This window comes from Miniopterus natalensis, chromosome 16 (genome assembly GCF_054644295.1).
Source record: "Miniopterus natalensis isolate mMinNat1 chromosome 16, mMinNat1.hap1, whole genome shotgun sequence".
In the NCBI taxonomy this organism is placed as follows: Eukaryota; Metazoa; Chordata; class Mammalia; order Chiroptera; family Miniopteridae; genus Miniopterus; species Miniopterus natalensis.
In genome coordinates, this window is record NC_142096.1 from 44165749 (window position 1) to 44193299 (window position 27551).

Genomic DNA, 27551 nt, shown 5'->3' on the forward strand with positions numbered 1-27551 from the left:
ACCACGCCGAACCTACCCGTGGGCGCGACTTTCCTGAGGAGCGAACTGCCCTCACGTAGTTGATCCGTGACCACACTGGCTGCGAACTCGTGCGCGTGCACGGGGTCAGACGAGCCCCGAATGCGGCCCCGGTGCTTCCCTTTTGGAGACTCAGACCCAGCGCTGCCGAGCGAGGGAGCTGTTTCTCCGTCGGAGCGGCGGCCGCTGTGCCCGCGGCGCCCTGTTCTGAGCGCGGGGACCCGACCCAGCTGCCCTCGAGGTCCGCGCCCGTCTGCAGCCGGACCCGCGCGCTGGCCCCACGCTGCGAGCACCCGGCACTGCCACGGGGCATCCCAAAGGCCCCAGAGTAGCCTGGAAGGAAGGAGTGGGAGACGGACATGTTTATTTTTTAAAAAGAATAGTTTTATCGATTTTGAGAGAAGAGGGAGAGAAACATTGATGTGAGAGAGAACATCATTCAGCTGCTTCCTGCTCGGAGATCAAGTGGGCAACCCAGGCATGTGCCCTTGACCAGGAATCAAACCAGCAACCTCCTGGTGCACAAGATGATGCTCAGCCAACTGAGCCACACTGGCTTCAGTGGATGTGTTTATTTTCTATGGAGATCAAAAGACACCCAATGGGGTAAAGGCCTTGGCCAGTGGAGGGACAACAAGGTCTGTTAAGGATGGAGTGATGTGGAGGGCAGATGGGTCCTTGTGTCCAAGAAAGGCTGCCCAGGGCCAGTGCCCAGGCCATAGGGGCAGGGGCAAGGCCAAGCCTGAGGAGCTGCAGGAGGTGGGAAGTTAGACCTGGTGATCTTCCTCTTCTGAAGAGTGCAATGCTCTGTTGGGATCCTGGGTGGGCCTGGGTTTGGAGGAGCAAGGCCAGGAAGCAGACTGGCTCAACTCAACAGGCAGAGGGCAGCTCCCCAGAGCTGCTGGAAAGACAATGAGTGGGCTCCCCCTGCAACACTGGCAGTATCAGGGCAGAGTAGGTCCTGGGTGCCTGATTTCCCTTCAGAGAGGAGCCAACTGCTCTATGCCTCAGTTTCACCACTGGTCAGACAGGGATGTGTAGATGAGGTGGTGTTGAGCAGGGGCTGGAGGCCACAGGCTGGGGGCCAGCAGGGTCGGAAGCTGAGTCCTCACTGGGAGGCTAGCAGAACCCAGGGAAGTCCACCCATGAGGCTGTCTTCTCATAAAAAAACAGACAAAACGTGGTTCGTAATTTTTTTAAAACTATAGTTACATACAGAAAATATCCACAGAGAACTCAGACCACAAAAGTGACATGTAGGTCATTTCTAACAGCGGTAAAAACACGTCTCACTCCACTCTTTAAAAAATTGTTTTTATTATTTTTGAAATGTCTCACTTTGAGTGAACTGAGGATGGAGTACTCCCAGGGAGTGGGGATAAGAGGGAGAGGGCTAGCTTGATCTGAGCCCCCAGCCTCCCCCACATCTCCACCGGCTCCAGGTCAGGATGCCAAGATGGCAAGGGGTCTTGGAGACAGACCACTGGTGTCTCTGTAAATCAATGGCCCAGTGAGAGTGAGATGCCATAGGTTTATAGCAACCCCGTGCAGCTGAGATTCCCCAGGGTTCCTGGCTGCCCCAAGCTGTAAGGTGACCATCACAGGGCTGGGATGTATAAGTCCTCTTGGGCACCCCCCACATCCACCCATACCCCCTATAGGGAGGGCCATCTGAGTGTGGTCCCACTCCCACAACCAGCCTTGGCTGCAGGAAGTGTGGGCTGTAAGCCCTCACATGTAGCGGACCCTCCTGCCGCACATGCAGGGCTGCTGGCCCCAGGACTGCCTGTCTCCTCTGGCAGCCACATACTTTCCTCACCTGCACAGAAATCTGCCATCTCCCACCCTGTCCTACACAGGAGAGCCACCAGAGGCTGCCTCTGCTGACTCAATCTTTCACACAAGCCATCCAGACACAAGCAGGCCATGCAATCCTGTCCCTGCCTGGAAGCCTTCACAACACCATCACTTGGAAACCCAGAAGCTCTACAGAGAGGGTGTTGGTCCCCGAGAGGCTGGGATGCAGGGACACAGCACAATCTCCTACATACAAGACACCTGACATGCATCTACCTGAATGTCATCCTGTGTTCACCAGGCGGGGGGCAGCCCAAGGGCAATGGGACTCACACCAGGGTATGCCCAAGTTCGATGATTGACAGGGGGGTGGGGGGTGGGGTGAGGCTGCAGTGGGGTCCTTCTTTGTAGAGGGCAGAAAACCAAACACAAAGCACCTCTTGGGTCCCCTCAGTGGCCAGGCTGTCTGCAGGAGGGGGAACTGCCCCCTGCCCCGGAGCCCAATGCCCTGGGCTTACAGCAGGAAGCCAAACAGGCTCCTTGGAGTAGCTCAGGGAGCCACCCTGGCAAGAGAAACGAATAGAGGGCCAGGAGAGGGAGGAGGCCCAGAGAGAGGCCAGGCTGTGGTTGCACTGCCCACTGAGCCCTGTAGGACCAGAGCAATATAAGTGCTCTGAGGCATGGTGCGGGCTTGGCCAGGGGCAAATAAAACTGTTCTTTGGTATTGAAGCAATGAAAAGCTATCATAGAAGAGCTGTGTCTCCTAAGGAAAGGGCTTGGGGGGTGGGTAGCTCTCCAGTAGCTCCGAGGGTACCAGGGTCCTCCAGATAGGGCTCCTTTTACCCTGAGGACCACACACGGGACATGCTCACTGGGGCCTGGGCTGCAGGATCCTGGGGCAGCAAAGTTGAGGCTGGGAAGGGACCACCTCTCTCCAGTGAGAAACTATGCTGCCTAGGTGCTGACCTCCACAGTGGGCTCTGGACGCAGGACCACCAGCTGGTCCCTGAGAGCATGGGACCCTCCCAGCCAGGCATGGCCACCACCAGTGGCCCTCCGAAGCTTTCCTCACAGTCTGGGGATGCTGCACCCTCAAGGCTGAATATAGAAAATAGATTCTCTCTTGCTAAATTTGCATAACTTATAGAGGATCCTGTAGTTTCATTTATTTTCTGGGAAGATACAGAATTTCACCCTGCATTCCAAAACATCTGCTGAGCCCAGGTGGCCAAGTCCTGCCTCCCTGGAATGGCTAGGGGTGTGCTGAGGCTGCTGTGAAATCCCTGGCCCTGCCCACTCCCCTGCTGGGGCCTATAATGGATGAGGCAGCATCTGCAAGTGTCTCCTAGGGGACGCACTGAAGGATGAGTGGGCTCTAACCCCCCAGGCCAAACCAAAGCTTCCCTGTGTCCAATCAGAGCCACGCCTTAACCTCGAACAAAACAGAAAGTAGGAAACAAGGGTGCCTTTTTAATTGCAATCAAATATGCTGTCTGAAGCCAGTGCCCCCTGAGCCCAGCCCAGGAGCCCTGTGTGGCCCAGGGCAGGCAGGGCGCCTCGCCAAGTGACAGAGGCGGGCAGGTCCGCTGTGCTTGCTTGGCGGTGTCCCTGGACCAGCCTCTGTGCCCTGGACAGGGAGGCAGGGTGGAGGGCAGGGTGGTGAGCGCTCACACCTTCGCACACGCATGCAGAATTTCCCAGTGTTCACATCTGTTCCTCCCCCTCCTCTGCTGAAATGGTCAGACAGCACTGCAAAGCCGCAGCCAGGCAGGTGTGGGCAGCGCAGAAGGCTCCTACTTCTGGATCTGGAACAGGAAGAGCCGTAGGTTGATGTTCTTGGCAGCCAGCAGCTTGTTGCACTCCACGGAGTCCACGATGGGCAGTGGCACATAGTCCGTCTCGTTGCTCTCGTTGGTGAAGACAAAGTGGTAGATAACTGGGCTGATCTTCACATCGTCGTAGGGGCCCTTGAGTAGCAGGAAGGAGCACTCCAGGGGCGCTGTGACCTTGCTCTTGAGGAGCAGCTGGAAGGACAGTGTGCGCTTGCACGACAGGTTGGGGTTACGCTCTGAGTCGTTCACTCGCGCCTTCAGGACCCATGTCTGGTTCAGCACCGTGAACCGCGGTGTCTCATAGTACAGGCGCGTGATGAAGTCATCTGTGCGGTATGGCCGGAACTGGACCTCTGTGGAGACAGACAGGCCGGATAGAGCCGGCAGTCAGGGTGGGCTGGGCTGGTGGAGGCGCCTTCCGACCAGCCGAGGACATAGGCTCAGCCAGGGAGGAAGGCAACTTACCAGGAGGACACAGGTGCTCTACTTGTCACAAGGCAAATCAAAGGAAATTATGGCAAATGGAGGCACACACAAGCTTTGGGGAAAGAATTGACACGCGTTAGCTGCAGGGAGTCCAGAGGCTACAAGGTGGGTGGCCAGCCCGCCCCCTGGCCTCCCTCCTGGCCCCCCGCCCACCCAGGGCCATGGGTAAGCAGACACACAGACAGGATGCAGTTCTGAGAACAGTGCACTTTATTGGTTCCATACAGAGCTGCCAGAAAACCGGCAGGCAGGCCGGTGTGTGGCATCTGGCCAGAGTTGAATGCTGGCATGTGGACCACTGCTGGGCTCTGCTGTCACAGTCCTCAGCACAGCCCGTGCCCAAGGCCAGCTTGTCCCTCCACTGAGGCGGCCAGTCCTTCCTGCGTGGATGGGCTCCCTGCCCTGCCACCGCCCAAGTCACGATGCCTTGGCCTGCCCAGACACGGAGACCTGGCCTGGACTGTTTGTGCCACAGCGCCCACCAGGGAGACTGAGGCTGCAACTAACCAGGCCCCAGGGCCCTCGGCCTCTCGGCCTGTGAAGGCCCACACTGAGCCAGGCCCAGTCCAGGCAATATGGTGTGACTGGCTGTCAGTGACTGCCCTTGGTGCTCTGAGCTGGCCCCCGGCATGGGCTGGGCAGTAGAGGGCTGGAGTCTCCCTGAGCGGCCCCAGCATCAGCAGGTGCTTCTGGCTGTTCTGTGTCTAGACCAGGCTCTGGCTGGCTCCTGCTCCCAGCATGTCCAAAGGCAGTGGCCAGGAGGGCCCATGAGATCCAGTGGGCCTGGATGTGGTCCAGCCTGCCTGTCCCTGGGCATCCACTCCCAGCTCTGCATTTTGAGCTGGGTACCCTCAGCTTGTTCTGGAGCCCTGCCCTGAGCATCTTCTCTCTGGCCTCAGGTCTGTGGCCACTGGAGCCTCACACCCATAAGCAGGACCCAACATGATGAGAGTTCTTCTTGTCCTTGGCTCTACTAACTCCCGAGACACACCCAACCTTCGGCTCAGACCCGACTGTCCCAAGGCTGTGTGACCCCACACAGCGAGGACACCCTGTTGAGGTAGCAAGGACGGGGTGGGGAAGACGGGTGGGAGGGGCCTCTGTGAGAACCATGCAGGTGCCCCTGAGGTCCTGCCCAGGCCCCCCCCTGCTCAGCCTCTGGTCCATCTTCTCCCCCAAGGTGTCCTCATTCACCAGGAGCTTGTTCAGAGCCCAGCTGCCTGGCTCGGCCTGTGCCCACTGCCCAAGGCCTGTTGCTCCCCAGGCTCCCAGCTGCCGGCCCCCAGGCTCTGTGGCACGCAGTGGGCGGCGGGCGCCTCACCTGTGTAGCCGATTTTCTCGAAGCTCAGCAGGCTGAAGATGCTGTTGTAGAGCTGCATCTCCTTACGGTGGCTCTGGTCCATCTCATCTAGGATCTCCATCAGCTCGTTGCCCGTCTTGGTGGGGTGGGCACACGCAGCCTCATGCACAGTCAGCTCGTGGAAGGGGCCGTGCCATGGGCAGCCAATTCGCTTGTACTTGCACTGGGTTACCCTGGGGGGGGCACCGTGGTCAAGGCCTGTGCCCCCACACCTCCACTCAGCCCTGATCACACACAAGCCACTCCCTGAAGGACACAATCAGTGTGTGCCACCCCCTAGGAAGAGGCCACAGTGTGTGAAACAGAGAAGAACTGTGTGATTACAAGCAATCCACACCCACTGCTGTGGGGTTTCCGTCCTGCTTGGAAATAGTGGCTACCAACCACAGTCCTGGACCCTGCACAGCTTCACTCCGGGTAAGGCTCATGGCCAGGCCCCAGCTGCCGGGGACTGTTAAGTGTGCCAATACAGCCTCACACCATGATCCCAGAGCTCCTGAGCTAGCCACTCTCTCCTGGGCCCAGGGATGCCAAGGACAGCCTCTAAGAGGCCACCAACACAGTCAAGATACCCTGGAGAACCTGGGTGATGTCCAGATAGCCACTATGTGCAGTTCCAAGCCCCCCACCCACTGCAGGGTCTGGACCCTGGGCAGCTTCATGCTGGCCCAGCCCTGCAAAGTCGACCATGGAATATGTGTGCAGGACCTGAGGCCTGGGCAGTAAGGACCAGCCAGAGGGTGCTGCATACTGGGGCCTTGCCTGCACCAGGTGGCCTCCAGCCCAGGTGGTTACCTGTCTTGGCACTCCTCCTTCTGGTGCCTCTCCAGGAGAGAGCGGGGAAACTGGCGCAGGCAGAAGCCACACTCAGAGGGCAGCTCACTCACGGCTTTCTCCACAGCCAGGTTGCGGCAGCAGAGGCTCTTACTGATCTCACAACGACAGTTGGGGCATGTGGCCTGCTCCTCCTTCAGCCGGGCATCTGCTAGTAGGTGGATAAAACAGCCAGCGCACATCAAGTGACCGTTAGTACACTGTGAAGAAGGAAAGGGAGATGAAGCTCACAGACCTGTGGGACACACACACACACACACACACACATACACACACACACACGTTGCCCTCCAGCTCTAGCCAGGGTCAGGTGAGGCCATCCTGAGGGGTTTGAGTTATAGGAGGGGCTGCTGTGAACAGAGGCATAGGTGTGCTGGTGCTTAGCACACAGAGGGACACTGCTCAGGAGGGACAGACCCCTTTCCTGGGGCCCTGCTAAGACACAGCCAGCTGGGCGCCTCCAGAGTGGCCCTCAGCAGCTTGCATAGGTTATGGCTCTTCAGTGAGGCAGACCTAATGGTGGTGATTGGCCCCACCGGGGCTGGCAGCCTGCCTTTTCCCATACCGAGGATTGGAGACATTCCCGAGTCCCCTACAGGTCCTGATTTTGGGATGCCTACAGGAACTTGGACTCTTGATGGAACAAGGCAGTGGCACTGAGCAAGGAGTTGCTGAGGGGGCAGCAGACGCTGCTCCCAGTGCCAAGGCCCTCTCCCTGGCCTTCAGAAGGGCCACTCGTGCTGGGGTTTGGGACCTGGCCCCTCCCCTCTGCGTCTCCTTGATCAGCACAGGTGAGAAGGCAGCTGCCACCCACTCAGTGAGGGTGGCTACCTGCAGGTGCCTTCCCATGACCTGGTGGCACACAGCTATTGTAGGTGGGGAGGCCAACCTGGCCTGGGACAAGGGCACATGGGCAGGGCATGCCAGAGGGAGGTGGGAACAGGGTGGGTGGCGGTGTAGGGGGAGGGCAGGCAGGACATGTTGCTGCCATGGGTAACAGCCAGGCCCCCCTCCTTTTTTGAACCTGAAGATCTGAGGACCAGAGGTTGCCTAACAGCAATCTGCTCCTCTCACTGGGGGTCCCTGTGCCTGTGGATGGCAGACTGACAGCTCAACTCCTATCTTGGGTCACTCACTAGTTGCACACACACCTCCTGAGCACTCACTTGGTGCCATCAAGAGCCATCATGGAAGGCTGTGGGCCCGGCCTGCAGAGGCTCAGTATGGAGGGAGGAGAGAGACACACAGGAGACAAAGAGGTACAAGAATAAAGATTTTAGCTGAGCCCTAGCCGGATAGGTCAATTGGTTAGAGGGTCGTCCTGATATAACAAGGTTGTAGGTTTGATCCCTGGTCAGGGCACATACAAGAATCAACCGATGAGTGCATAAATAAGTGGAACAACAAATCAATGTTTCTCTCTCACCCTAAAACCAATATGTAAAAGTTAAAAAAAAAGAGACTTGAGTGTCCTCTTGACACAGTTCCCTCCAGGCCTGGCCCAGGGGTAGGGACAAGTGTGGTGGTCTCACAAAGCCCAGGGAACGTTGTGGGGAGTGTGGGGACCTCAACTGAGCTCTGCACTAGAAGCAGCTGGCCTAGGTGCGCCAGCTGTGGCAAACCTCCAGAAAGCCACTGGGCCACAGGCTTCCCTTGGGGTCCAGGACCCTTTTGAGAGTAGGAGGCAGTGGGGCAAAGGTTTACAGAGCCGCTGCCAGGCTACAGCAACACACATGGGGTTCTGGGTAAATGCCAGCTGCCATTCTATTGCTTCAGGGGTCCATGCACCCTGAGCTGAAGAGTGGGGTCTAGTGAGTGACAAGACCTATGTGCTGAGGACAGCAGTGGGGGAAAGGGCTGGGGACAAACGCTGCTTTCATAGAATCCATGTCCACACAAATGTCACAGATTATCTGCACTCAAACCTCTATTTCTGCCTGGCTGGTGTGGTTCAGTTGTTGATCATTGATCCACACACCAGGAGGTAACCGGTTCAATTCCCCAGTCAGGGCACATGCCCAGGTTGTGGGTTCAATCCCCAGTGGGGGGCCTGTGGGAAGCAGCTGATTGATGTTGACGTTTCTCTCTCATCATTGACATTTCTCTCTCTCTCTTCCTCTCTCTAAAATCAATAGAAACATACCAAAACAAAAAACCCTCTAAGTCAGATAAAAAATTAGAATGTGTAAGTTGAGAGCTGGCTAGACTGTCTTGCAGGAGCACATCTGGCAGGGGCTGGCCAGCTCTAGCTCTGGACACACAGCTGGTCTTAGGAGTGGTCAGGAGCAGTGGCCTTCCCAAAGGAGGAGCACGATGGAGAAGCAGTCTGTCCTGTCCACCCCTCAGAGGTCAGTGCAGAAACAGAGAAGTGATAAGTTAGGGGACAGTGGGGAACACATGCCACAGGCCGCTGCCACCTTGTGGGAGTCACAGACCAAGGGCCCAGGTCACAGCTCCTCTTGTCAAGGGGCTGACACTGAGACAACAAAGCCTGTTGTCACCATGCCACAGCCTCAGGAGGAGGATTGCTGTGGCTTCCAGAGACAGGGAGGGAGCAATATGCGCTTACTGACCACATGCTAATGGGAAGACACTTCAGGCCAAGCCCTGAAGCACATGCCCAGTAAAGCCCAACAAGACACCAACATGGTGACACCCCTGGGGCCCCTTCCACTCTAGGTCTGGAAGCTTCCCGCTGAGTGGCCTGAGCAGAGCGGACAGTACTGTGCTGGGCCCATGCCAAGCCTCTGACGGACAGCCCCAACCAGGGAAGGTCTGAGTGCCCCACTTGACATGCTAGAGCCAAGCCCCCAAGATCCTGGGCACCCCAAGAAGCAGATCTTGCAGTGCCCAGGCCAGGCTGCCTTCCCACCACCCACAAGGAAGACCCTGGTAGCAGGCAGTGGAAGGGAGAGGGGCCCCACAACCCACGGTGACACCCTAGGCCCTCCAAGGACAGACGCTGGCTTAGACCCTGGCTCACAGGTCAGTGGCAGCATGACCTTGGGCTGGTCACTTCCCTTTCTGGGCCTCCATTTCCTCAAGCACAAAAGGCACGAGGACAGGACTAGCCTCAGCATGTGCTGAAGAGGTAGTGTGGCTCAGCCCTAGCAAAAAGGAAACACAACAGTGGTCATCATGCATACAGCCTGGCCAACCCGATAAGGCCCCCACCTGCAGAGTCTCAGAAGGGACTCTAGTCACAGGCCTGTTATTTCAGCAAAAGGCCCTAGCTGGCCCCACCCCCAACCCCTAGTCTCTCCCTCTGCCTGGCCAGAGGCAGCTCACATGCACCCAGGTGCCACAAGCTGGGGCCTCCATCTGGTCCAGCTTCTGCCTGGGCTAAGTGGGAGCTGAATGGGCCATCTAGACTCATGAGCAGGAGCCCTGACCCCTGGGACTTGGGTCTTAAGCGGGTCTTAGAAAATACCCCCCCACAACTTATGGGAACCATACCTGTGGTCAACAGGCCTCTTAGGTCTTCTTTCGAGCCTAGAGTGCAAGGTCCCCTCAAACTCTGGGCCCCCCAATACTATACTCTTTCCCCCTAGAGGAAGGCTCAGCACCCAGCCCCATGTGAGCAGTTACAGCCAAGGGCACCAAACCTACAAGTGCCACTCAGCCCAGCTGGAGGTCCCCCTTACCAGGCCAAGCAGGGCCTCAGGCACCCCACACTCCACATGCTCTGCCCAAGGTGTCCACCTCTTCAATCAAGGGACCTTGGAGGGACTATGCAGCGTCTGAGGCATACAGCTGTTTTGGTGAAAGCCATACTTCGGTATGAAGTCCTGGGCCAGTAGCTCCTGATGTCACACCACCCTGAGAGCCAGGACTCAGGGGGGAAACTGTCACTCCCACTGAGTTAGGCTTTTCACTAAGGACCCAAGTGCTGCCAGAACCACAAGGTAACTCATGTGACAAAGCACCACAAAACACACACGTTCTCATCTAGCCAGAGTCCAAAAACCCCTCTCTCTGCCCTGGCTTTGGATACCTAAGACATGTTTTTAAAATTCCTCCCTGTTACCCCTCTCACCTCAAAGCAGGAGCCAGCCGTAGCATGAGAGCCCAGGAGGAAGATCCCAGGCTATGGAGGAGGGTGCACCCACCGGGGCTTACTTGAAGAGTGTCTACAGCCCCAGTCCTGCAGACAGCTGCTGAGAAGGTGCGCCTAGAGGCTTCCCAAGGCCTGTGCCACACCCACGGAAGCCTAGGCAGAGAGGAAGCCATCCCTGCTTCCTGAGCCCTTTACTAATATGACTACCAATCAGTTAACAGGTCCCTTGGGCCAAAGCCTGAGCTCAGTCCTGGCAGAGATAGGAGGCCTTCGGGGTGGGAGCCACAGCAGGATGTACCCAACTTTCCCACAGGGCAGACAGTGGCAAGTGCCCCAGGCCACCTGCAGCAGGGAGAGTCACAGCAGAGGGTGCTGCTCAGCAGGGCCTGTGAGGATAAAAAGGAGGGGGCACCCAGGTGCAAGGGACCCAGGAGGAATAGGCTAGAGGAGCAGGTCTGGGTCTGAGGCCAGGAGCTGTAGGCACACAAGTCAGAGGGCCAGTTGGGGCCACATCCCAGAGGCTCCTTCCTCTTGATGAGGGTCACAGGGAGCTTTTCTGGATGAGAACCAATGAGGAGTGGAAGAGCTATGCAGCCTCTCCCTCCAGACACCACTCTACTGCTCCAGGGAGACATCAGGAGGTGGCCACCAGACCCCCAGATGATTAGCTGACTTCAGGACCAGGTGGAGAATGCACTGGGCCTCGTGTGAAGGGCAGGGGAGAGCCCAGGAGGGAGTTCAGGGATCAGGCTGTGGCTGCCACACTCCAGGCACCACCGAAGCTGTTTGTCCCAGAGGAGGTGCTCCCTCGGCAGAGGGGCTGGGTCCTGTGGCTGTGACCACATAGCTACATCCAGAGCAGATGCTGGCTAGATCTAAGGGTCTCCCACTCCTGCATGGAGCTCCTGCAGCCCTCCTGCCTTGCACCCCAAGTACCTTCCCCAGTGCCCACCTGCCTGGGATTCTGGAAGGTAGCCACATACCTTGTCAGGCCAGTCATCAAAGACACACCTAACACCTACACAAAGAACATCAAAGCCAGCACCTGCTGTACCTGCTCTGGCGTGGCCATGACCTAATGCAGGCCAAGATGAGAGCCATTTGCCTCAGTGCTGTCCAAGTCTGAGACCTGAGCAAGTCTCCCAACCCAGGTGTGTGGCTAGGAGGGTGAAGGGCTCTGACTTGAGGGCAGGTGGATAAGCCCACCCATTCAGCCCACATCCACCCGAACCGAGCTCTGGCCACCACCAAGGCTTCCCTGCTGAAACGGAGGTGGGGTCTGGTGGCCAGCGAGCAAGCTCTTGAGGGAACAAGCACCCAGCAAACTCAAGGTCCATGGAGTTGTCCCCAAAGCTCCAGTGCTAGGCACAGCACACAGAGACACTGACTGAGACAGCTCTCAGAGGTATGGTGTGCCTGCTGCCCACCCTGAGCCATGGGTCTGGATGGGATCAGGCAAATGTTGCCCAAACCAGCCCAACACCGGTGGCCAGTCAACACGACTCCCCAAAGAAGGCCAGCAGAACGGGAGGGGCTGAGTCCAGGCTAACAGGTAGTAGCCAGCAATGGGCCTTGACCAGGACATACAGAAGGCTCTGGATATAGCAGTTTCAAGGCAGTATGTGGAACCCAGATCCTCCCAAGAACAAACTCCGCTTTGGTGCCAACCAGGTGAATCTGCACTCCTGCCCTCAACATCCATATCCAGGGTCACTGTGGGGGTGAAATGGCAGCTGCAGGCAGCAGGGATCCACCAAGAAGCCTTCCCTCCCTCTGGACCCCTCTCAGGCCCCTCCCACTGGCCCCTCTCACCCCAGCTCCAGCAGGAGCCCTGCTGCACACGGGCCCCTCCCATGGCAGATCCCCATCCCATGGCAGATTCTCCAGCAGCCAAAGCAAGTTCTGACTAGGGTAGGGCTCTAGTCAGCCCTTGTGGTGCCAAGGGCTCTCCCAATGATCCCATGTGTTGGGGTTTTCTCCAGGCCTCTAGAGATGAGAAGGAGACCATCCCAACCAGGCCCAGGTATCACTGGGAAGAATGGGGCTTACAGGGGGTGCAGTGCCAAAGCCTGAGCTCAGCCTCAGTGGGCTCTCCTTGCTCCACAGGCATGTCCTCCCAGAAGCCATGAGCAGAGCCCAGTAGGCCGTGGGAGAGCCACGGTCAGTGCTGCCCCTGCACCTTCATTCTCCATCACAGCTACTCAGCTCCCAGCACAGTGTGGGCCGGTTTGAACCAGCCAGGCTGAGGTGACCAGCAGATCTGGCCACAGGCAGTGCTGCAGCTCTCTGTGCTAAGTGGATCAGGAGCCAGTACCATGTGGCCTGTCATCATGCCAGGTCAAGCTCTAGCCTACTCACCAGAGGGGGGATGAGGAGACCCCTGAATTTCCCTGGGACCCCACATCACTGGCTTGGCTTCCTGGGCTGTCACTCAAGGCCTAAGGAAGGAGTTCTCCCACTGGGGAGGATCGAAAGGTCTTGGGTAAGGAAAAAGGGGCCAGAGAGAAAGGACAAGTCCTAAGAAGCATCACCAAGACTGAGGGATTATGAGAAGTGCTTCCCCAACTGGCACCAGGCCAGAAGGCCTGCAGTATTCCTGAGCTAGGGCCTCTGGCCAGGAGCTTCCCAAAGCCCAGGAGGGTGGGTAGAGAACTGGACCTTTTCTTCCCATCACCGGCATGAGGGGTCCTCCTAAGTAACCCCACAGCAGAAAGGATCTGAGATCCGGAGGTCAGGGAAATGGCAACCCAGAAGACCTCTGCTTACTACAAAAATGGCCTTCTCATCCATGGCTCCCAGTTTGAGGAGAAGCCCAGCTCCTGTAGTGCAAAGAAAAGTGACAAGGAAGCCGCTTCTGGAGGAACCAAATAGAGAGGTTGGCGGGGAGGGTGTGTGGGTGTGTGTGTGTCTGTGTGTGTGTGTGTGTGACAACACTGAGGTGGAAAGAAACAGATAGACAAAGGAGAAGGCAAGACATTGTACACTAACTCTGGGGCCAGACTGTGGTCCCCACTGCTATGTGGTACATGCTTTAGACCCACCTGGGCCAGGTACCCTCTACAACAGCCCTGAACTGGTTAAAAAGTCTGAAAGCAGCCACCATGAAAGGAGGGTGGACAGACCTCCTAGAGCGTGATAGACCTCCTAGATGCCAGGCCTGGGGTGGGTGAGGCAGGCTGGGCTGGGGAGGCTACCACGGGGCATAGCATGTCCAGAAGGCACAGGGTCAGGCTGGGAAGGGACCCAGACCATGGGGCTTGATGCAGGTGGATCATCCAGACCACGAATGAGAGGAAGGAATGGGGGAGAGAAAAGAGGCGATTCCCTCTCTTCTCAGTGTTCCTCCAGAAAGAAAGGGGGCTATGGGGATTCTTCCACTCAGGAGGGAGGAGGGATGAAGGAGGAGTCTGAGGACAGGTTTGGGGGGAGCGTGGCTGCTAAAGTAAGAGAACAAGCTCTTGAGTGAAAAGTAAAGTCAGGGGTTCCCCGAGCCCAGGGAGCTCAGGAATGAGGGGAGTCAGCTTGAGAGGGTGGGCTGGGGAGTGCTGGGGCGGGGGACTGGGGGAGCTGAAAAGAGTAGTGTCTAGGTGGGACAGATTCAGACCGGGAGATAGGGGAAGTCGGAGCAAGAAAGAAGGGGATTCGGAGCAAGAAATAAACTCTTGAGAAGAATGAGAAGCTTTCGAACAGGCGCCGTAATCCCGACCGCTGGGCCTCGGGGCCCGGGCCGGGCCGGGTCGGGGTCGGGCCAGCGGCCCTACCTGGTACACGGAGGCCTTGGGCAGGTCCAGGCAGACGGTGCAGCACAGAACCGAGTAGAGTCGCTCCTCCAGCTTCCCGCTGCCCGCCGCCGCCGCCGCCTCGGCTGCCTCGGCCGCCCGCAGCCGCTTCTTGGGAGGCGCGTCGGGGTCGCCCGCTGCCTCCTGCAGCTGCCGGGGGCCGGCCAGGCCCGCCTCGTCGGGGAGCCCGGGCCCTGCCGCCTCGCCCAGCGCAGCCGCGGCCGCGGCCGCTGCTGCCGCGGCCGCCCCGGCCGGCACGGCGCCGGCAGACCCGGTAGCCGGACCGCCTCCGCCGGCCTCCTCTGCGCCGGACATCGCTGCCGGCCGGCCCGGCGGGCGGGTGCGGGCACGCTCCCGCGGCTGGAGGTTAGGGGCGCCGCGCGCTGCCGCCGCCCTCTCGCCGCCGCTGCGACCCCGCAGCTCCTCTCCCTGCGCTGCCGCTTCAGTGGGTCCGGCCCGCGCGTCGACCTGCAGCTGCCGCGGCCACCGACCCCGGAGCGACCGCCATCTTTGTTTTTGCTGCGCGCTCCTTCACCCCCCACCGCCGCCCCCGCCCCCTGGGTCTCCCGGTCACGTGACACTCGCGGGCCAACGGGAACCCCAGTTGGGCGGGGCTGCGGCCAGAGCCAATGGGCGCACTGGGGCCCGCCCTGCAGAAAGTGGGCGGGCAGGGGGCGGGCCCGGGCCGCCGGAAACCTTTGCCGCGCTTCCGGTGGGTCCATAGGCGCGGCCCACATGCTGCGGGGTCACCGGGGACGTGGAGCAGCCCTGGACCGTCACGTCGGAGTGTGCCTGTGTCTTTGTCCCCCAACATTCGAGCTTGCGTGCGCTCCAGTCTGACTCACCGGATCGAGAAACCCCGCGGCCACCCCTCTGCCTCCTGTGTAGGACCAGATGTGCTTTCAACAGGACGCAAGCACAGAGTTTGCCCAAATCCAACTCACTGCTCTGCCCAATCTCCTGACCCTGGGGTAGGGAGCTGAAGAGGGGTCCACTGAGGAAAGTGAGGGTCTTAGGAAATCAGGACTTGCCTTGTATAGGCCAGAGGACAAACAGGTAGAGATCAGTCGAGTCAGTCCTGGGAGGAAATGTGCATTTCTGGGAACAGCTGTGGTACAGACCTCCCTTGTTCCCACCCTAGCCAGCAGCCCATGAAGGTCACTGCCCCAGAGGGCCACCTACCAGGCTATGCAAGGGTGTTCAGAACTCCATCATGTTCCTGGAGAGCAAGCTCCCAGGTCTTCTCCTTCCAGGTGCCAGCAGGAGGCTAGGTTGGGTGAGGCCCTAGGCTGCTTCCAATGCATCCCCTTCCTTTGCTCAGGGAATCCAGTTGGTGACCTGGGAGCCTTAGAAAACTTCAAACCCTCTCAAGAATTGGCAGATTCCATATTCCTGTGGAATCCCTAAGTTTTATTGGAGACCAAGCCTCTCTCTGGATCCACAACCATGGCCTGCCCAGAATTAGGCCCCCAAATGTGCCTGGACCTCATACCCTTCATTCTGGTCCAGGCAGGTCCCCACACTCCACCAGAGGGACGGTACCCAGACTCTGCCCCTGACCGGTCATCCTTCAGCAAGCCCACTGTGGGAGGAAGGAGGCCCCAAGAGAGGAGGTGGTTGGTAACCAGGGTAGAAGCCCTGCCTTGCCTGTCTCTAAACATCACTCCCACTGCAGGTGCTGTGTGTGCAAGGCCCGATGGTAGGCCCAGCTGCCTGCAGCCAGGGCCCAGCGACAGACATCTTCCTTCGGTAGCAACAGCAGTCTGTCATCCTCCAGCCTGCCCAGGAGGCCTGCAGCACCCAGCATCAAGCCCCCCCAAATTCCATAAGTGTTGGTCGTGAAAAGGGCCACAATGAGAATGGTTACTGCTACCACCAGCACCACCGCCTGACCAGCCACAGAACGGCCCTCTGCACCAAGGTGGTCACCAGCCACTGCCAGCACCATGCCTCCTCCCAGGAGCAAGTTTGCAGAGGAGCGGTCCCCATTCACCCAGTGGAAATCGAAGGCCAGAAGGGGCAGGCCAATGACAGTGGCCACCCAGGCTCCAGCAAGACAGTCTTCATCTGTGCCCAGCCCTGGGGCCAGCATGGTGGCAGCAGCCAAGGCCTGGAGCAGGAAGCCAGCAGCAGCCCCTCGATTTGCCTGTCAACACAGGGAGGGGAGGAGATGTGGGAAAAAGAGACTAGGGCATTCCTTTAAACAGGGGTGGGTCTAGGGGTCTCATGAAAGCCTGGACTCCAGACTCACCTCCCACCACCCACTCCCTGACGCAAGGAACTGGCTAGGTCCTGGGGGTTAAGGAATGGGATACTCCCCTACCCAGCCCGTGTACTCACCTGGACAGTGCTCACAGCTGCATGCAGAGACACCACTCCCAGCGCCAGGTGGGACAGGGCCATGCTCCACTCACCCCATGGCTTGGGTGCCATGGCACATCGGGCGGTAGTGAGTTTGAAAAGACAGGAAGGGGCTGCTCAACTTCGGAGAGTTAAGAAGGAACGCAGGAGCCGGTCACCTGGTGCCCTAAGGGAGGCCCTGGAGGCCTCCCAATTTCCAGAGCCCCGTTTTTAAATGTTGGGATAAGCTCATCGAAAGCTTTCTGGAGCTCTGAGGCCACTGGACGCCACGGTGGGGGAGAAAAACCTATTTTGGCCGGGAAATGAAAAAAGAAAACGGGGGCGGTTTGGGCAGGTGTGAGCCCTGGAACCCAAGCGGGGGCGCCGGGCCTGGGGACGAGCCGCGCGGGACGAGCGAAGGCCCACTCGGCCTGGTCCCTCCGCTCGGCGAGACGTCGTCTCCGGAACCCAGTCCGGCAGGAGCGACAGCACAGGCCCTCAGAGCCGACCCATCTGCGCGGCCCTGAGCCGCGGCAAACGAGAGGCCGGACCCTGCCAGTCTAGCCGCCGGCCCGCGGCCGCCCCGCCTTCCGCGCCCGGCCGGTGGCGGCCCGGAACGAACCAACGAGAGGAGCGGAGGCTAGAGGGGCGGGGCGGGGCCGGGGCGAAGGGGGTGCTCTAGGAGCGCGAAGGGCGTCGAGAGGAGGGCGGAGCTGGAGAGAGCCGCGGCGCGAGGACGGGGTGGATGCCGGGTGGTCCGGAGGGTCTGGGATGAGGGGTGGGGCCTGAACAAGCGGTTGCCCGGGGAGAGTCTGAGGAAGGGGCTGTAACGGGAGGGGCGGGGTTTAAATGAGTGGGTGGGGCTGTGGGGAGAGGGGCGGGGCCGTAACAGCCCGGCTGGGAAGGGCTGGGAGGGTGTGGAGCGCGGGGCTGGAGGAGAAGGCGGTGGGGCGGGGTTGTGAGCGTGGGGGCTGTGAGGGGAGGAGAGGTCGGACGCCCGTGGGCTCGGGCTGTAAGGGGCGAGAGCAGTGAGTGGGGGCCTCCTCGGAGGGCTGGGGGGATTCCGAAAAAACGGGGTGCAGGGGCTGTGGGCGATACCAGCCTGGGATCTCCGCGAAGTAGGGTGTGGGCGCAGGGACACCTGTCTCTGGCACCTCTTTTCTCGGGCACGCGCCCTACGCCCGCGGGAGCCCGGTCGTGGGGGCGGCCGCTCGGAGCATGCGCACGGGCTGTGCTGCGGTCGGGCTCGGAGTGCGGGCCCCGGAACGCGGGGCGGCACGGAGCCAGGCCCTCTGCCGCCCCGCGCTCCCATGTACGCCTTCTACTCGCTGCTCATCTACATCTTCTACAGCCTTTTCCGCAGGGATGGAGGGACCGCGGCGTCCGCGGACTCCGGGGACACCGCCCAGGTGAGCGGGGGCCGACGCGGCACGGCCGGCGACCCCCTTTATGAGAGCGGGTTGTGCAGGCCCGCGCAGCTTAGGTCACCCGGGCGCTGACGCTGTGGAGGGGGCCGTGCAGAGGACCCTGTTTCTGCTCAGGTGTTGCAGGCAGAGACCCTCTGTCCCAGTTCCGTGAGGGAGGCTGCGCGGCCTCTCAGGTGCTTCCCCTGCTCCCTCCATAGAGTGCCCGCTGCAAGCCCGGGGATCGCCGCCATTCCGGCCAGTCACCTGCAGAGCTGTGGACCGAGCTGACCGGCCTGGTAGGTAGGTGCTGTCATGAGTCGGGAGCGCTGCGTCCCGCGGGCGATGAGAGAACCCTGCGGTCCGAGAGAGGGAGAGGTGTCCGTGACCTCTTTGGGAGGGAGACCGGACCGGTGCCATCTGGTAGCCTAGCCTACAGCACGTGACCCAGCACGCCTCCCCCTCCCACTACCTGACTTTGCAGGCTGCTGGGAGTCCGAAGATGGGCCAGAACGGGGAGCTGAGGGCCGCCCAGCCGAGGTCTCCCTGGAAGAGGCTCTTGTGCGTCTTGCCGAGTTTCTCTCAGTCCAGCTGGGGGCGGAAGAGAGCTGCGGGTATTCTATCGATCTGAGTAAGGTGAGGTGGGCTGAGAGCCAACCAAGGATCCTTCTCCAGAAATCCGCCTTTTCTCCCCAGCCCTGGCTTCCACACCCTTGGGCCCCCTTAGTCTCTTGCACTTTGATGCTTTTATCCTTCACAGTCTGGTGATGTCCCTCCACTGTTGATGGTGATTGGTCAGCTCTTGGCCCTCCTGTCTTGGATTCGGAACCCCAGGGGAAAGCATGCCCTACCCCAGGGAACTCAGCCACCAACTCCTGCTGGTGCGTGAGAAGCAATGAGTTGAGAAGGGAATGTGTGGAGGGGAGAGGCCTACCAGAACCTGGGCAGCCTGGAGTACAGCATTCCAAGCCCTGTTCCCAAGGTGTCCCCGCTTCAGGCAGGAAACCGAACCTGTCCTAACTGGGTGCACCCCACCCCAGGACCCACATCCCAAGAAGAAAGCCCTTCCCTTTCACCGAGGGCTGAGGCCCAGGGGCAACAGCCCCCCCAGCTGGAGGAGGACCACAGGGCTTGGCAGCGGCCGGGGCAGCTCGGTCTTGGACAGGTGAGGGGTCCCGGTGGTGGTCTCTGGGGAGGCTGGAAGGAGATGTTCCACCCTGTCCCCTTCCTCCTTCCCAGCTGGAGGATCTGAAGCAGCAGCTGGATCTGCAGGAGGAGGGGCTGGGCCCACTTTGCCTAGGAGTGGTGAGGCTCCTGGGCCTGACTCAAGCAGGGGACAGGAAAAGGGCCAGGGATTTCAGGTGAGTCCAGAGGCCTTCCTCTTCTTTAGGGGGCGACAGACTCTGAGAAAAGCATTCAGCATCTAACCCTGGAAAATGAGACCCTGAAACAGAGCCTGATCCTCATTCGGGACCTCCTGAGGCACTGGGGTCCTGGCCTCCCTACCAGGGTCCCCCAGGTATTCTGCTGCTTAACTGCTACTATTTCTGTAGTCTGGGGCTCCTGCACACCTGGCTCCCTCAGGGCTTGGTGCTCTTTGGAACAGGTGTGGGGCTGTCTCTGACCTTCCAGGGCCAGGACTGTGGATAGGCCCAGGACAGCCCCATCAAGGAGACTGGTGCCCATGGGAGAATAACCGCCCCCCCCCCATACCCCCATGGTTCCTCTGAGTAACTGATCCCAGGCGAGCAATGGACTTGGCGAAAAGCTGTACAGGGATTCATGACTGGCTTTAACTGTCTGTCTTGACCTGACTTCCCCTCGTGTGAAATGGGGCTGCTAGAGTGCCCCTCCCCAAGTTTCCTCCTGGCTCCATAGCTCAAGTGGCTCTCGTCCCTCCTGCAGGAGGAGGCAGAGGCACTGGTGGAGCTCCAAGGCCAGCTTCAGGAGGCCCAGGATGCCACAGAAGCTCTCCGAGTCCAGGTGGGTACTGGGCCCAAGGGCTGGGAAGACTGAGGCACTGGGAGGGGAGGTGTTTGAGGCAAGGCCTGGTAAGTGCCTATTTCCTCAGTGACGGGTGGGGTGGGGCAGCTGGGGATGCAGGAAGTGCAGCTGCAGGGCCTTCGGGGGGCCCTCCGGCAGCTCCAGCAGGAGACCGAGCAGAGTTGCAGAAGGGAGCTGCAGCAGGTGCATGGGCAGCTGGCAGGTAAGACCTGGGGCGGGGGGTAGCGGGTTTCATGGGAAGATCATGGGGTTTGGGCTTTCCCTCATAACCACCTTCCCTCACCAGGACTTCGGGCACGCATGGCCAGCCTGCGTCAGGGCTGTGGTGACCTCCGAGGCCTGGTCAGCACCTTTACCCAGAGCTGTCAGGGTTCACTGAGCGAGGCCCAGGGCCAGGTCAGGACCACCTGCTCCGTCTCCAGTGTGTGCTTCCTCGGCAGTCCAGTCACTCTTCTTCCCTTGGGGAACCCCACCTTTTTCCCTTTCCAGTCCTAGGGAGCTGCCTATTCTAACAGAGGTTGTAGGTTCTGGAACCAGAATAGCTCCTGTGATACAGGGTGTTACCCCACTTCTGGGTCTCATTTTTGTCCTGTGTAAATTGGGGTAACAGTGAATCCCTCACAAGACTGTCAAGAAGCCCAGAGGAGATAGATGACATTCTTGCCCACAGTCCTCCTGATTCATGGGCTCCATCCCGGGCCCACTGAATGATACCCCAAGGGGCCCAAAGCCACTGAAAGTTGTGGATTACCAGAGCTGGTGGCTACATGGTGGCTCCATATTGTCCTCAGCACCACACCCTGCTCCTTGGCTGCCCCTCACTGCCTTGCTCACATTTCTGTTCCTCCAGGTATCCTGGGCCTTGGGGGCAATATCAGCCAGTGGGGCTGGGACTCAGCTCCCTGAGGAGCAGCAGGGGCCCCCAACTGGATGCCCAGGGCAGCTACTGGAGCTCAAGGGTATGGCCACTCGGGGAATGGAGGGGTGGGGTGGGTGGGCCGGAGGAACTGGAGCCCTCCATGCCTCAGGGTCTGGGAGGCAGCCCACTGACCTGATCTCTACCCCAGGAAATATCCGTGTACTGTGTCGGCTGAGGCCAGGGACACCGTCCAGCCTGGTGAGCTCGGAGCCTGGTCCAGGCGGCACAGTCACTACCTGCTATCGAGGGCACCAGCGGCGTTTCCGCTTGGACTGGGTCTTCCCTCCAGATGCCAGCCAGGAGGAGGTGATGCTCCACCCTTACACCTGTGTTAACCCTCCCTCAGAGTCCCCAGAGGCTCTGGTCCCCTACCCTGTCCTTCTGCCCTTCTAGGAGCAAGAATGCCTAGATTCCAGCAGGGAAGGGAAGGGGGGCTGGGAGGCAGGACTGGAAGCCGAGCTAGGCATCTCCGTTCCTTCCAGGGTTTTCCTTCTGTACCTGCCCCCCCCCCCCCCAATTAAACTCTGTAGGCCCAGGGAAAACAGATCTGATTTAGACAGGAAGGTCAACATTTTAAAAAATAATTTTTTACCAGGAACCTAAGGAAAATGAACCTAAGGTGATAGTCACTGCTCATGCAGAGTTGGTTGGGGAGCATAGGTGGGGTGCTGTTGTGATGGGGACAGTGCTGTGACCACCTTCCCCCGGGCTTCACTGGCTGCCTACTCTGTGGCCCAGGGTGTAGAGTCTGCGAGCTGTGAGGACAGGAACACCTCCTTGCTTTGTGGCCAAGGGCGTAGAGCAGGGGCTGGTGAGCAGGAGAGCCTCCAGCCTCAGCCTCAAGCTCTCCATTCTCTTGTGCAGATCCCACCTTCCTTACCACCACCCTTTTCCTGCCAGACCCAACAGAAAAGCAGAGGCTTAACCCAACCCACCACCACCTTGCTTCACACATACCATCTGTTGCACACAAATTTTGCTGCTAGAGCTTCCATTGTTCAGGAAATGGAAACAAACCTGGGAGGGGATTAGGTCAGGGGCAGAGCTGGCTGAGAATCAGACCCCTGTTGGCCTCAGAGGGTGGCCAGGTTTCCCTTCCCCACTTACTGAGGTACCAGAACTGTTTCCCACCTACCTGTTTATCTGACACACGACCCAGGCTTCAGTCCCAGCCTAAACTGCAGCCCTGCACAGGGGGGCCCCTTGTACTGGACAGGGGCGTCTGAATGAAAGAGTGAAAGGCATCTATCAGTGTTCCACACATCTGCAATGGCACCACTGTCACCCCCAGTGCTTCCTTCTAGTCATGAAATCTTAGTGACTGAATTGCAATTCTGGATTCTGTTCTCATGGCTGGTAGCCAGCACTTTCAGCAGAACTGACAGCTTTTTCAGTTACCAGCCTTCTGTGTACGAAAGGTGGCCATGCCATTGCTCAAAAGGCTGCTGTTGGTGTCCAGTTGCCAACAGGACACAAGTCCCAGCCCCATCTCCCCATCAGCCATCTCTGCACCCTCCCAGGGCCCAGAATCCTGGTGGGCCACCATCCCCACACCAGGCCTTTCTGGGCTTATCCTCTGTGTGGAGAGCACCACTGTAGCATTCTGGGCACATGCGCCCCCTTAACAGGTGCCACTGTAGCTCTCGTCTCCTGTGAGGGGAAACCTTGGTAGTCATGCCCTGGGGTTTGAGCCTAGCAGTGAGCCCTGCATCTGGGCTCTTGATGACTAATTCCCTGCGCCTCCCAAGTTGTCACCAGGACTCCAATACTCTGTGCCTGTTCCCTCCCTTTGCCTTCAAATTCTTGCAAATGCCACTTTCTCCAGGGAGCAGCCTCTGCCTGGCAGGAGACCTACCCTTCCAGTGAACTTCTGCCAGAGGCTTCTTTCCAGAGGAAGCAAGCTTTATTCACGCTTTGCCCCAGGTCCAGGGCTCAGGATCCCTCCCCGAACACCCCTAGGTCTTCAGGGAGCTGAAGCCTGCTGTGCTATCCTGTCTCCGAGGCTACAGCGTCTGCATTTTCACCTATGGTCAGACGGGGACTGGGAAGACCTACAGCATGGAGGTGAAAAGGAGGGGAGTGCTCTGGGTGGCTCCTGGAGCCAGGGTCTGGGATGTGAGCCCGATGGCACCCCAACCTGTCTCCAGGGCCCACCTGAGGACCCTGGCATAGCTCCTAGGGCGCTGCAGTCACTGTTCCAGGAGATGAGGACTGGAGGGCAGCACCGAGTGACCCTCAGCATGGTGGAGATCTACAACGAGGCTGTCAGGTCAGAGGCTGTCAGGTCAGGGTGGCACCCTGGCTGCCTAAGTCTGGACCCCCCCCACTGTGCCAAGAACCCCTGAACCAAGCCCTCACCTTTCTCCCCAGGGACCTCCTAGCCCCAGGGCCCCCTGAGCGCTTGGCTGTGAGGCAGGGCCCAGCAGGCCAGGGAGGAATCCAAGTGGCTGGCCTCACGTACTGGGAGGTGCCCAACCTGGAGACACTGCACCAGGTAAGGCTGGCTCCCAGTAGGCCGGACAGCCCTACAACGCCCTACCCTGTGCTGGCACCTGGGGATTTGGACCCTGTAGTAGGCCAAGCCCTGTTGCTGCATGCTCCAGATGCTGAGCCTGGGGAGGAGCAACCGGGCTACTGCTGCCACTGCCATGAACCAGCACAGCTCCCGCTCTCACGCTCTGGTCACACTGACGCTGCGAGCAGTGTCCCCACCGCTCGGTTCAGGCACTGCAGGTACCATAGCCAGCACCCTACCCCACAGAGGGCCCTTCTGCATGGGATATTGGAGTCGCTTCCACTTAGGCTTGCTTGCCCCTGCAGGCACACTGCACCTGGTGGACCTGGCGGGATCGGAGCGTGCCTGGAAGGCAGGGGCCATCTGCAGGATGCGGGGCGACCCTCACAACGCCCGACGACTTCAGGAGGCCCGGACAATCAACCGTTCACTGCTGGCCCTGGGAGGCGTGATGACCGCACTGCGAGCCCACCGGCCACACGTGCCCTTTCGCGATTCCCAGCTCACGCGCCTGCTCCAGCCAGCACTCTGTCCTGGTGCCACTGTGGTGCTGTTGCTGCAGGTGGGCACCTGGGCACCACACTGGGTGGGGTGCAGGGCCCACTGGAGTGTAATTTGCATGCCAGGCACCGCCCATGCAGGGCGTGCTCACCAGCGCTGTTCCCCTGTAGATCTCCACGCGGCCAGAGGACCTTGGCGAGACAGTGTGCTCCCTCAAGTTCGCTGAGCGAGTAGGCCAAGTGGAGCTGGGGCCAGCTCGGCGCAACAGGGCCCGGCGCTCTGGGACGCCCTCCTCCCTCAGCACTGACACACCAGTCACTGGGACTCCCTGCAGCCCTACACCATCCCCAGGCAGCCCTCCAAGCCCTGGCCCCGACAGCGGCTCGGCTCTTGTGCCCCCAGAAGACCTGCTCTCGTAGTCTGGCCCAAGGAGTCTGGGGTCATGCCTCTGCTGGCAGAGGCAGCAAAATCCCTGTACTCCCACAACCTCCTTGGTCTCTGGGGGCTCATTGGCCCCCAAACTCCCAGAGTGGTCCCATTCCCCTCCCCGTGAGGAGTGTTCCGCGGAGAGTAACAATTGCCAGCCCCTCAGCCCCAGGCCCTCAGCTCCCTCCTTATCACTGTTTGCTGCAATAGCCTCACGCAGCAGGGGACCCCAGAGCAGCCTGGCCTGGCCTACTTGTTTCTGAGTCACCACAATCACCACCCTGCCACCAAATATCAGACTTGGCATTAAAATGTGGTCGATTCCTTTTACTGTTACCTCCCCCAAAACACCACCAAAAACAGGTAGGGTCCCTGTTCCTTATGCCTTTCCCCAAAAAGGTGCTACCTCCTTCCCAGACAGTTGAGGAGAGGACTTCAGGTTGGAGCTGCCATTTAAGTTCTCCCTCCCCCAACGCTGGAGCCAGGAGAGGGGAGGTGACAGATGGTGATGGATGGATGGATGGAGGGAGGGCCAGAGAAGGTGGGGCCAGGAAGACAGGAAAGGCTACTCCAAACAGTGCCACTCCTCCCAGCCTTGCCTCTGGGGGTAGCAGAGGCCTGAGTGACCATCAGGGCCAGGGTGGTGCCCAAGTGGACACAACCCTTTGTGGGTAGTCCAATAAACATTGTAGACTCTCAGAATGGCTGGTGTCTGGTGTTTCAAGGCCTCTGTGACCACACTTCTTGGTCCTCTTGGCCTTGGTTCCCCTCAAGTCAATGGCAGCAGGAGGGGGCAGGGTGGGTGAGAGAGGAAAGCAGCCCCTGTCTTGGAGCCTCACAGACTGTACCAGGAGAGCAGCCAGCCCGGGGTGGGGGCAGCCAGTTCCCGGGGATGGCTCACCCACACATCATAGATGCTCTTGTTGGGTGGCACCCCCTGGAATAGCGCATCTAGATCCCACAGCAGCCGTGGAGGGCTGTGGGTTTCAGGGGCCACACCCCAGTAGGCTGGGCTGGTTGAGGGTGGGCACTGGGGGCAGGAGGTGGGTGGTAGTGGGGCCAAGGGCATTACCACATTGGGGGTATAGATGGGCAAGTAGGAGGTGGGTAGCTGCCCCCAAAGTGAGGCCCCTTGACTCCCACCGGACAGTCCTCTGGGGTCAGGGGTACCCTGTAGTAAGTGGAGGGGCCAGGCTCTGGGCTCAGGGGAGAGGGGTGAGGGCCTGCTGGTTCCCCCTTGGGAAGTCTCCCTCTCTGCTATCATGGTCCCTGGGAGGGGGCAGAGGGGCCATAGAGGCCTCTCAGAGGGAAGGGGTGGCGCAGGCACCACAGCCTCCTTATTTGGAAGGGGACACACTCGACCTGGGCTGCTATGTGGAGCTCCCTCCCTGGGGTCCCCCAGCAGAGACTTTATGCTGAAGCCCTCGCTGGGCTGCAGCTGGGGACTGGGAGGCTTGGGCGGTCGGTAGGGCCGGCCATTCAGCACATAGGGGCCCAGGTCCTTGGCAAAGGTCGCCCGTGCGCCCCTGCTCTGCCAGCGCCGGCACAGGGCTGTGTTCTGCAGGCGCAGCGCCTCGGCGGGGATCAGGCTCACGTCGACGGCCCAGAAGTTGCCCTTGGCCTTGGGTTTTGCAGGGTCCTTGGGCACCTGGTGTGTGTGGGACGGGGTGTGCAGAATTGGTGGGACTGCCCGACCTGGGAAACTCAGGATTTCCGCTCCCATCCCCGCCCGGGGCTACAGCTCGGACCCTCGCCCTGCCCCACCTTGCGGAAACATCGGTTGGAGGAGAGATTGTGGCGGATGGAGTCCTTCCAGCCCTCGTAGTCTTCCCTGAAGAAGGGGAACACGGCCTGGACCTGACGAATGATCTGAAACCACCGGGCAGACGGCAGGGGCTGTGAACCCAGGCGTGGAAGGGGTAGCACAGCCCCTCCCCCCCAGCCAGGCTTAGGGGCACCCCTGCGCCACCCCCAACACCTGTGCGCCCGAGGGAGAAGAGGACACCTCACTGGGAAGGGCTCTTCTGAGCTCCTCAGCTCTCTCTGGTGCCCAGGTCGTGACTGGCCCCACTGGTATAGCTGGGTAGGGCCAGGTGGGGATGGAGGTCGGAACCTAAGGCTGGGGGTAGGTGGGGGTCGGGTCTGGGGAAAGGTCTGACCACGGAGTGTGAGGGAGAGCGGGACCCTCTCACCTGGGCCAGCTTCAGCCTGCGGGAAGGTGCGGTCTGGATCACCAGGGCGATCATGGCCAAATAGGTGTAGGGGGGCTTGTCATGCCGAAGGTATCTCTTCTTCCTCCTCTTGGGGGGCTGGGAGGGCGACTCTCGCCCGGGGAGCCCCAGGCGTGGGTTCCTGTAGGGCCCCATGAAGGGGAGGCCGGCAACGTGGGCAGGGGCCTGGAGGGGCTGAGGGCGCAGGGCAATAGGACAGTGTGGCGAGGCAGGGCCAGAGCCTGAGGTCGGGTGGGGGCAGGCAGGCCAAGCCCTTTATCATTCGGATGGAAGGGGGAGGGGAGGGGAGGCAAAGGGAGGATGGAATACAGCAGTGGGGGAGGGGATCATGCTGAGGACTGCCACAATTAGCAGGTTTCAGTTAATCTGGAAGGGAGGGGCAGGGAAGATTCCAGTGGGGGTTGCAAGCGGCCACCCAGGCCTCATTTCTCACCCCTGGGCTGCCTTTGGCACCCCCTATCAGCTGGAAGGAAAAGCCCCTGGAAGGGGCCCCTGACCCATGGTTATTTTATCAATCTCTCTGGGCTGGGTCTCAGGCTCCCATTTAACAGACAGGAAAGTGATCTGCCCTAGCAAAGCTGCCAAGTACAGTTCAAGGCCAAGCAGCTGAAAGGACCGAGTGGTGGACTGGGAGGGCTTCCAGGAGGAAACCTCAGGAAAAAAAGAGGGACATAGTTGATTCAAGGGATTTTCTCCAGGGGCTGCTGCAGGGCCTTAGTGGGCTCCCCAGGCCCTGGAGACCATTTTCCTCCCCTTTTGTTGCCTGTCAACCATTCGTCCTTGGAGTTGACTGCCCTCATTGTTTTACTGTGCACCTTACTGGCCCTGGCTGAGGTGGACCTGTCTGGCCACCAAGGACTTCTTGGAGCCAGGCTTGCCTCATTCTCCTCCTGCTCTGGGTCCAGATGCTCTGGGGGTTACCCCTGGGGAGGATGCCTGTCATTCCTTGGGGCACTTGGGCAGTACCCCTGGGCTGGTGTGCATGGAGGGAGAAGTTTCCTAGCTGTAGGGGTTTTACTGGTCACTTCTCAGGGCAGGCCTTAAGGATA

General features: G+C 59.8%; 4 protein-coding genes across 8 annotated transcripts; 1 reads left to right on the forward strand and 3 right to left on the reverse strand.

Annotated features, from left to right (window-relative positions):
* Nucleotides 1-1206: 1206 nt before the first annotated feature.
* ZFTRAF1 (zinc finger TRAF-type and ring finger containing 1) lies at nt 1207-15758 on the reverse strand. Of its 2 annotated transcripts, none has more exons than XM_087825564.1 (4): nt 15346-15758; nt 6289-6527; nt 5455-5666; nt 1207-4000 (listed from the first exon to the last, which is right to left on the reverse strand). In XM_087825564.1, the coding sequence occupies exons 2-4, from the start codon at nt 6507-6509 to the stop codon at nt 3609-3611; spliced, it is 825 nt and encodes a 274-aa protein (XP_087681690.1). In that variant the 5' UTR covers nt 6510-6527; nt 15346-15758; the 3' UTR covers nt 1207-3608. The 2 variants fall into 2 exon arrangements, with proteins under 2 accessions (XP_087681690.1, XP_087681689.1); XM_087825563.1 differs by lacking the exon at nt 15346-15758 and adding an exon at nt 14146-14478.
* On the reverse strand, nt 15553-16685 carry TMEM276 (transmembrane protein 276). Its single transcript, XM_087825565.1, has 2 exons — nt 16504-16685; nt 15553-16309 (listed from the first exon to the last, which is right to left on the reverse strand). Exons 1-2 carry the CDS (start codon nt 16594-16596, stop codon nt 15824-15826), a joined length of 579 nt encoding a protein of 192 aa, XP_087681691.1. The 5' UTR covers nt 16597-16685; the 3' UTR covers nt 15553-15823.
* Nucleotides 16686-17749: 1064 nt separating this feature from the next.
* Nucleotides 17750-24973, forward strand: KIFC2 (kinesin family member C2). 4 transcript variants are annotated; one of them, XM_087825570.1, is made up of 18 exons: nt 17750-17912; nt 18128-18209; nt 18391-18542; nt 18667-18787; nt 18947-19071; nt 19146-19211; nt 19297-19425; nt 19812-19889; nt 19998-20112; nt 20197-20306; nt 20761-20869; nt 20978-21135; nt 22789-22893; nt 22977-23098; nt 23200-23323; nt 23433-23562; nt 23650-23906; nt 24016-24973. In XM_087825570.1, exons 1-18 carry the CDS (start codon nt 17814-17816, stop codon nt 24262-24264), a joined length of 2331 nt encoding a protein of 776 aa, XP_087681696.1. In that variant the 5' UTR covers nt 17750-17813; the 3' UTR covers nt 24265-24973. The 4 variants fall into 4 exon arrangements, with proteins under 4 accessions (XP_087681696.1, XP_087681695.1, XP_087681692.1 ...); XM_087825566.1 differs by lacking the exon at nt 19146-19211 and having other exon boundaries at nt 17751-17912; XM_087825568.1 differs by lacking the exon at nt 19146-19211 and having other exon boundaries at nt 17751-17912; nt 20049-20112.
* FOXH1 (forkhead box H1) lies at nt 24916-26637 on the reverse strand. Its single transcript, XM_016216646.2, has 3 exons — nt 26464-26637; nt 26036-26140; nt 24916-25919 (listed from the first exon to the last, which is right to left on the reverse strand). The coding sequence occupies exons 1-3, from the start codon at nt 26635-26637 to the stop codon at nt 25107-25109; spliced, it is 1092 nt and encodes a 363-aa protein (XP_016072132.2). The 3' UTR covers nt 24916-25106.
* Nucleotides 26638-27551: the final 914 nt, after the last annotated feature.

What these genes read in the sequence shown, in the direction of transcription:
- TMEM276 (XM_087825565.1), bottom strand. Translation starts at nt 16,596, where the DNA reads ATGGCACCCAAGCCATGGGGTGAGTGGAGCATGGCCCTGTCCCACCTG. An exon ending in CAGCTGTGAGCACTGTCCAG is followed by an intron (nt 16,310 to 16,503) that starts GTGAGTACACGG and finishes CTGTGTTGACAG; the next exon opens with GCAAATCGAGGGGCTGCTGC.
- FOXH1 (XM_016216646.2), bottom strand. Translation starts at nt 26,637, where the DNA reads ATGGGGCCCTACAGGAACCCACGCCTGGGGCTCCCCGGGCGAGAGTCG. An exon ending in GCAGGCTGAAGCTGGCCCAG is followed by an intron (nt 26,141 to 26,463) that starts GTGAGAGGGTCC and finishes CGGTGGTTTCAG; the next exon opens with ATCATTCGTCAGGTCCAGGC. An exon ending in CCAACCGATGTTTCCGCAAG is followed by an intron (nt 25,920 to 26,035) that starts GTGGGGCAGGGC and finishes CACACACACCAG; the next exon opens with GTGCCCAAGGACCCTGCAAA.
- ZFTRAF1 (XM_087825563.1), bottom strand. Translation starts at nt 14,478, where the DNA reads ATGTCCGGCGCAGAGGAGGCCGGCGGAGGCGGTCCGGCTACCGGGTCT. An exon ending in CCAAGGCCTCCGTGTACCAG is followed by an intron (nt 6,528 to 14,145) that starts GTAGGGCCGCTG and finishes CCTTCTTCACAG; the next exon opens with TGTACTAACGGTCACTTGAT. An exon ending in CGAGAAAATCGGCTACACAG is followed by an intron (nt 4,001 to 5,454) that starts GTGAGGCGCCCG and finishes CTGTCTCCACAG; the next exon opens with AGGTCCAGTTCCGGCCATAC.
- KIFC2 (XM_087825570.1), top strand. Translation starts at nt 17,814, where the DNA reads ATGTACGCCTTCTACTCGCTGCTCATCTACATCTTCTACAGCCTTTTC. An exon ending in TCAGCCACCAACTCCTGCTG is followed by an intron (nt 18,788 to 18,946) that starts GTGCGTGAGAAG and finishes ACCCCACCCCAG; the next exon opens with GACCCACATCCCAAGAAGAA. An exon ending in TCCCTACCAGGGTCCCCCAG is followed by an intron (nt 19,426 to 19,811) that starts GTATTCTGCTGC and finishes TCCCTCCTGCAG; the next exon opens with GAGGAGGCAGAGGCACTGGT.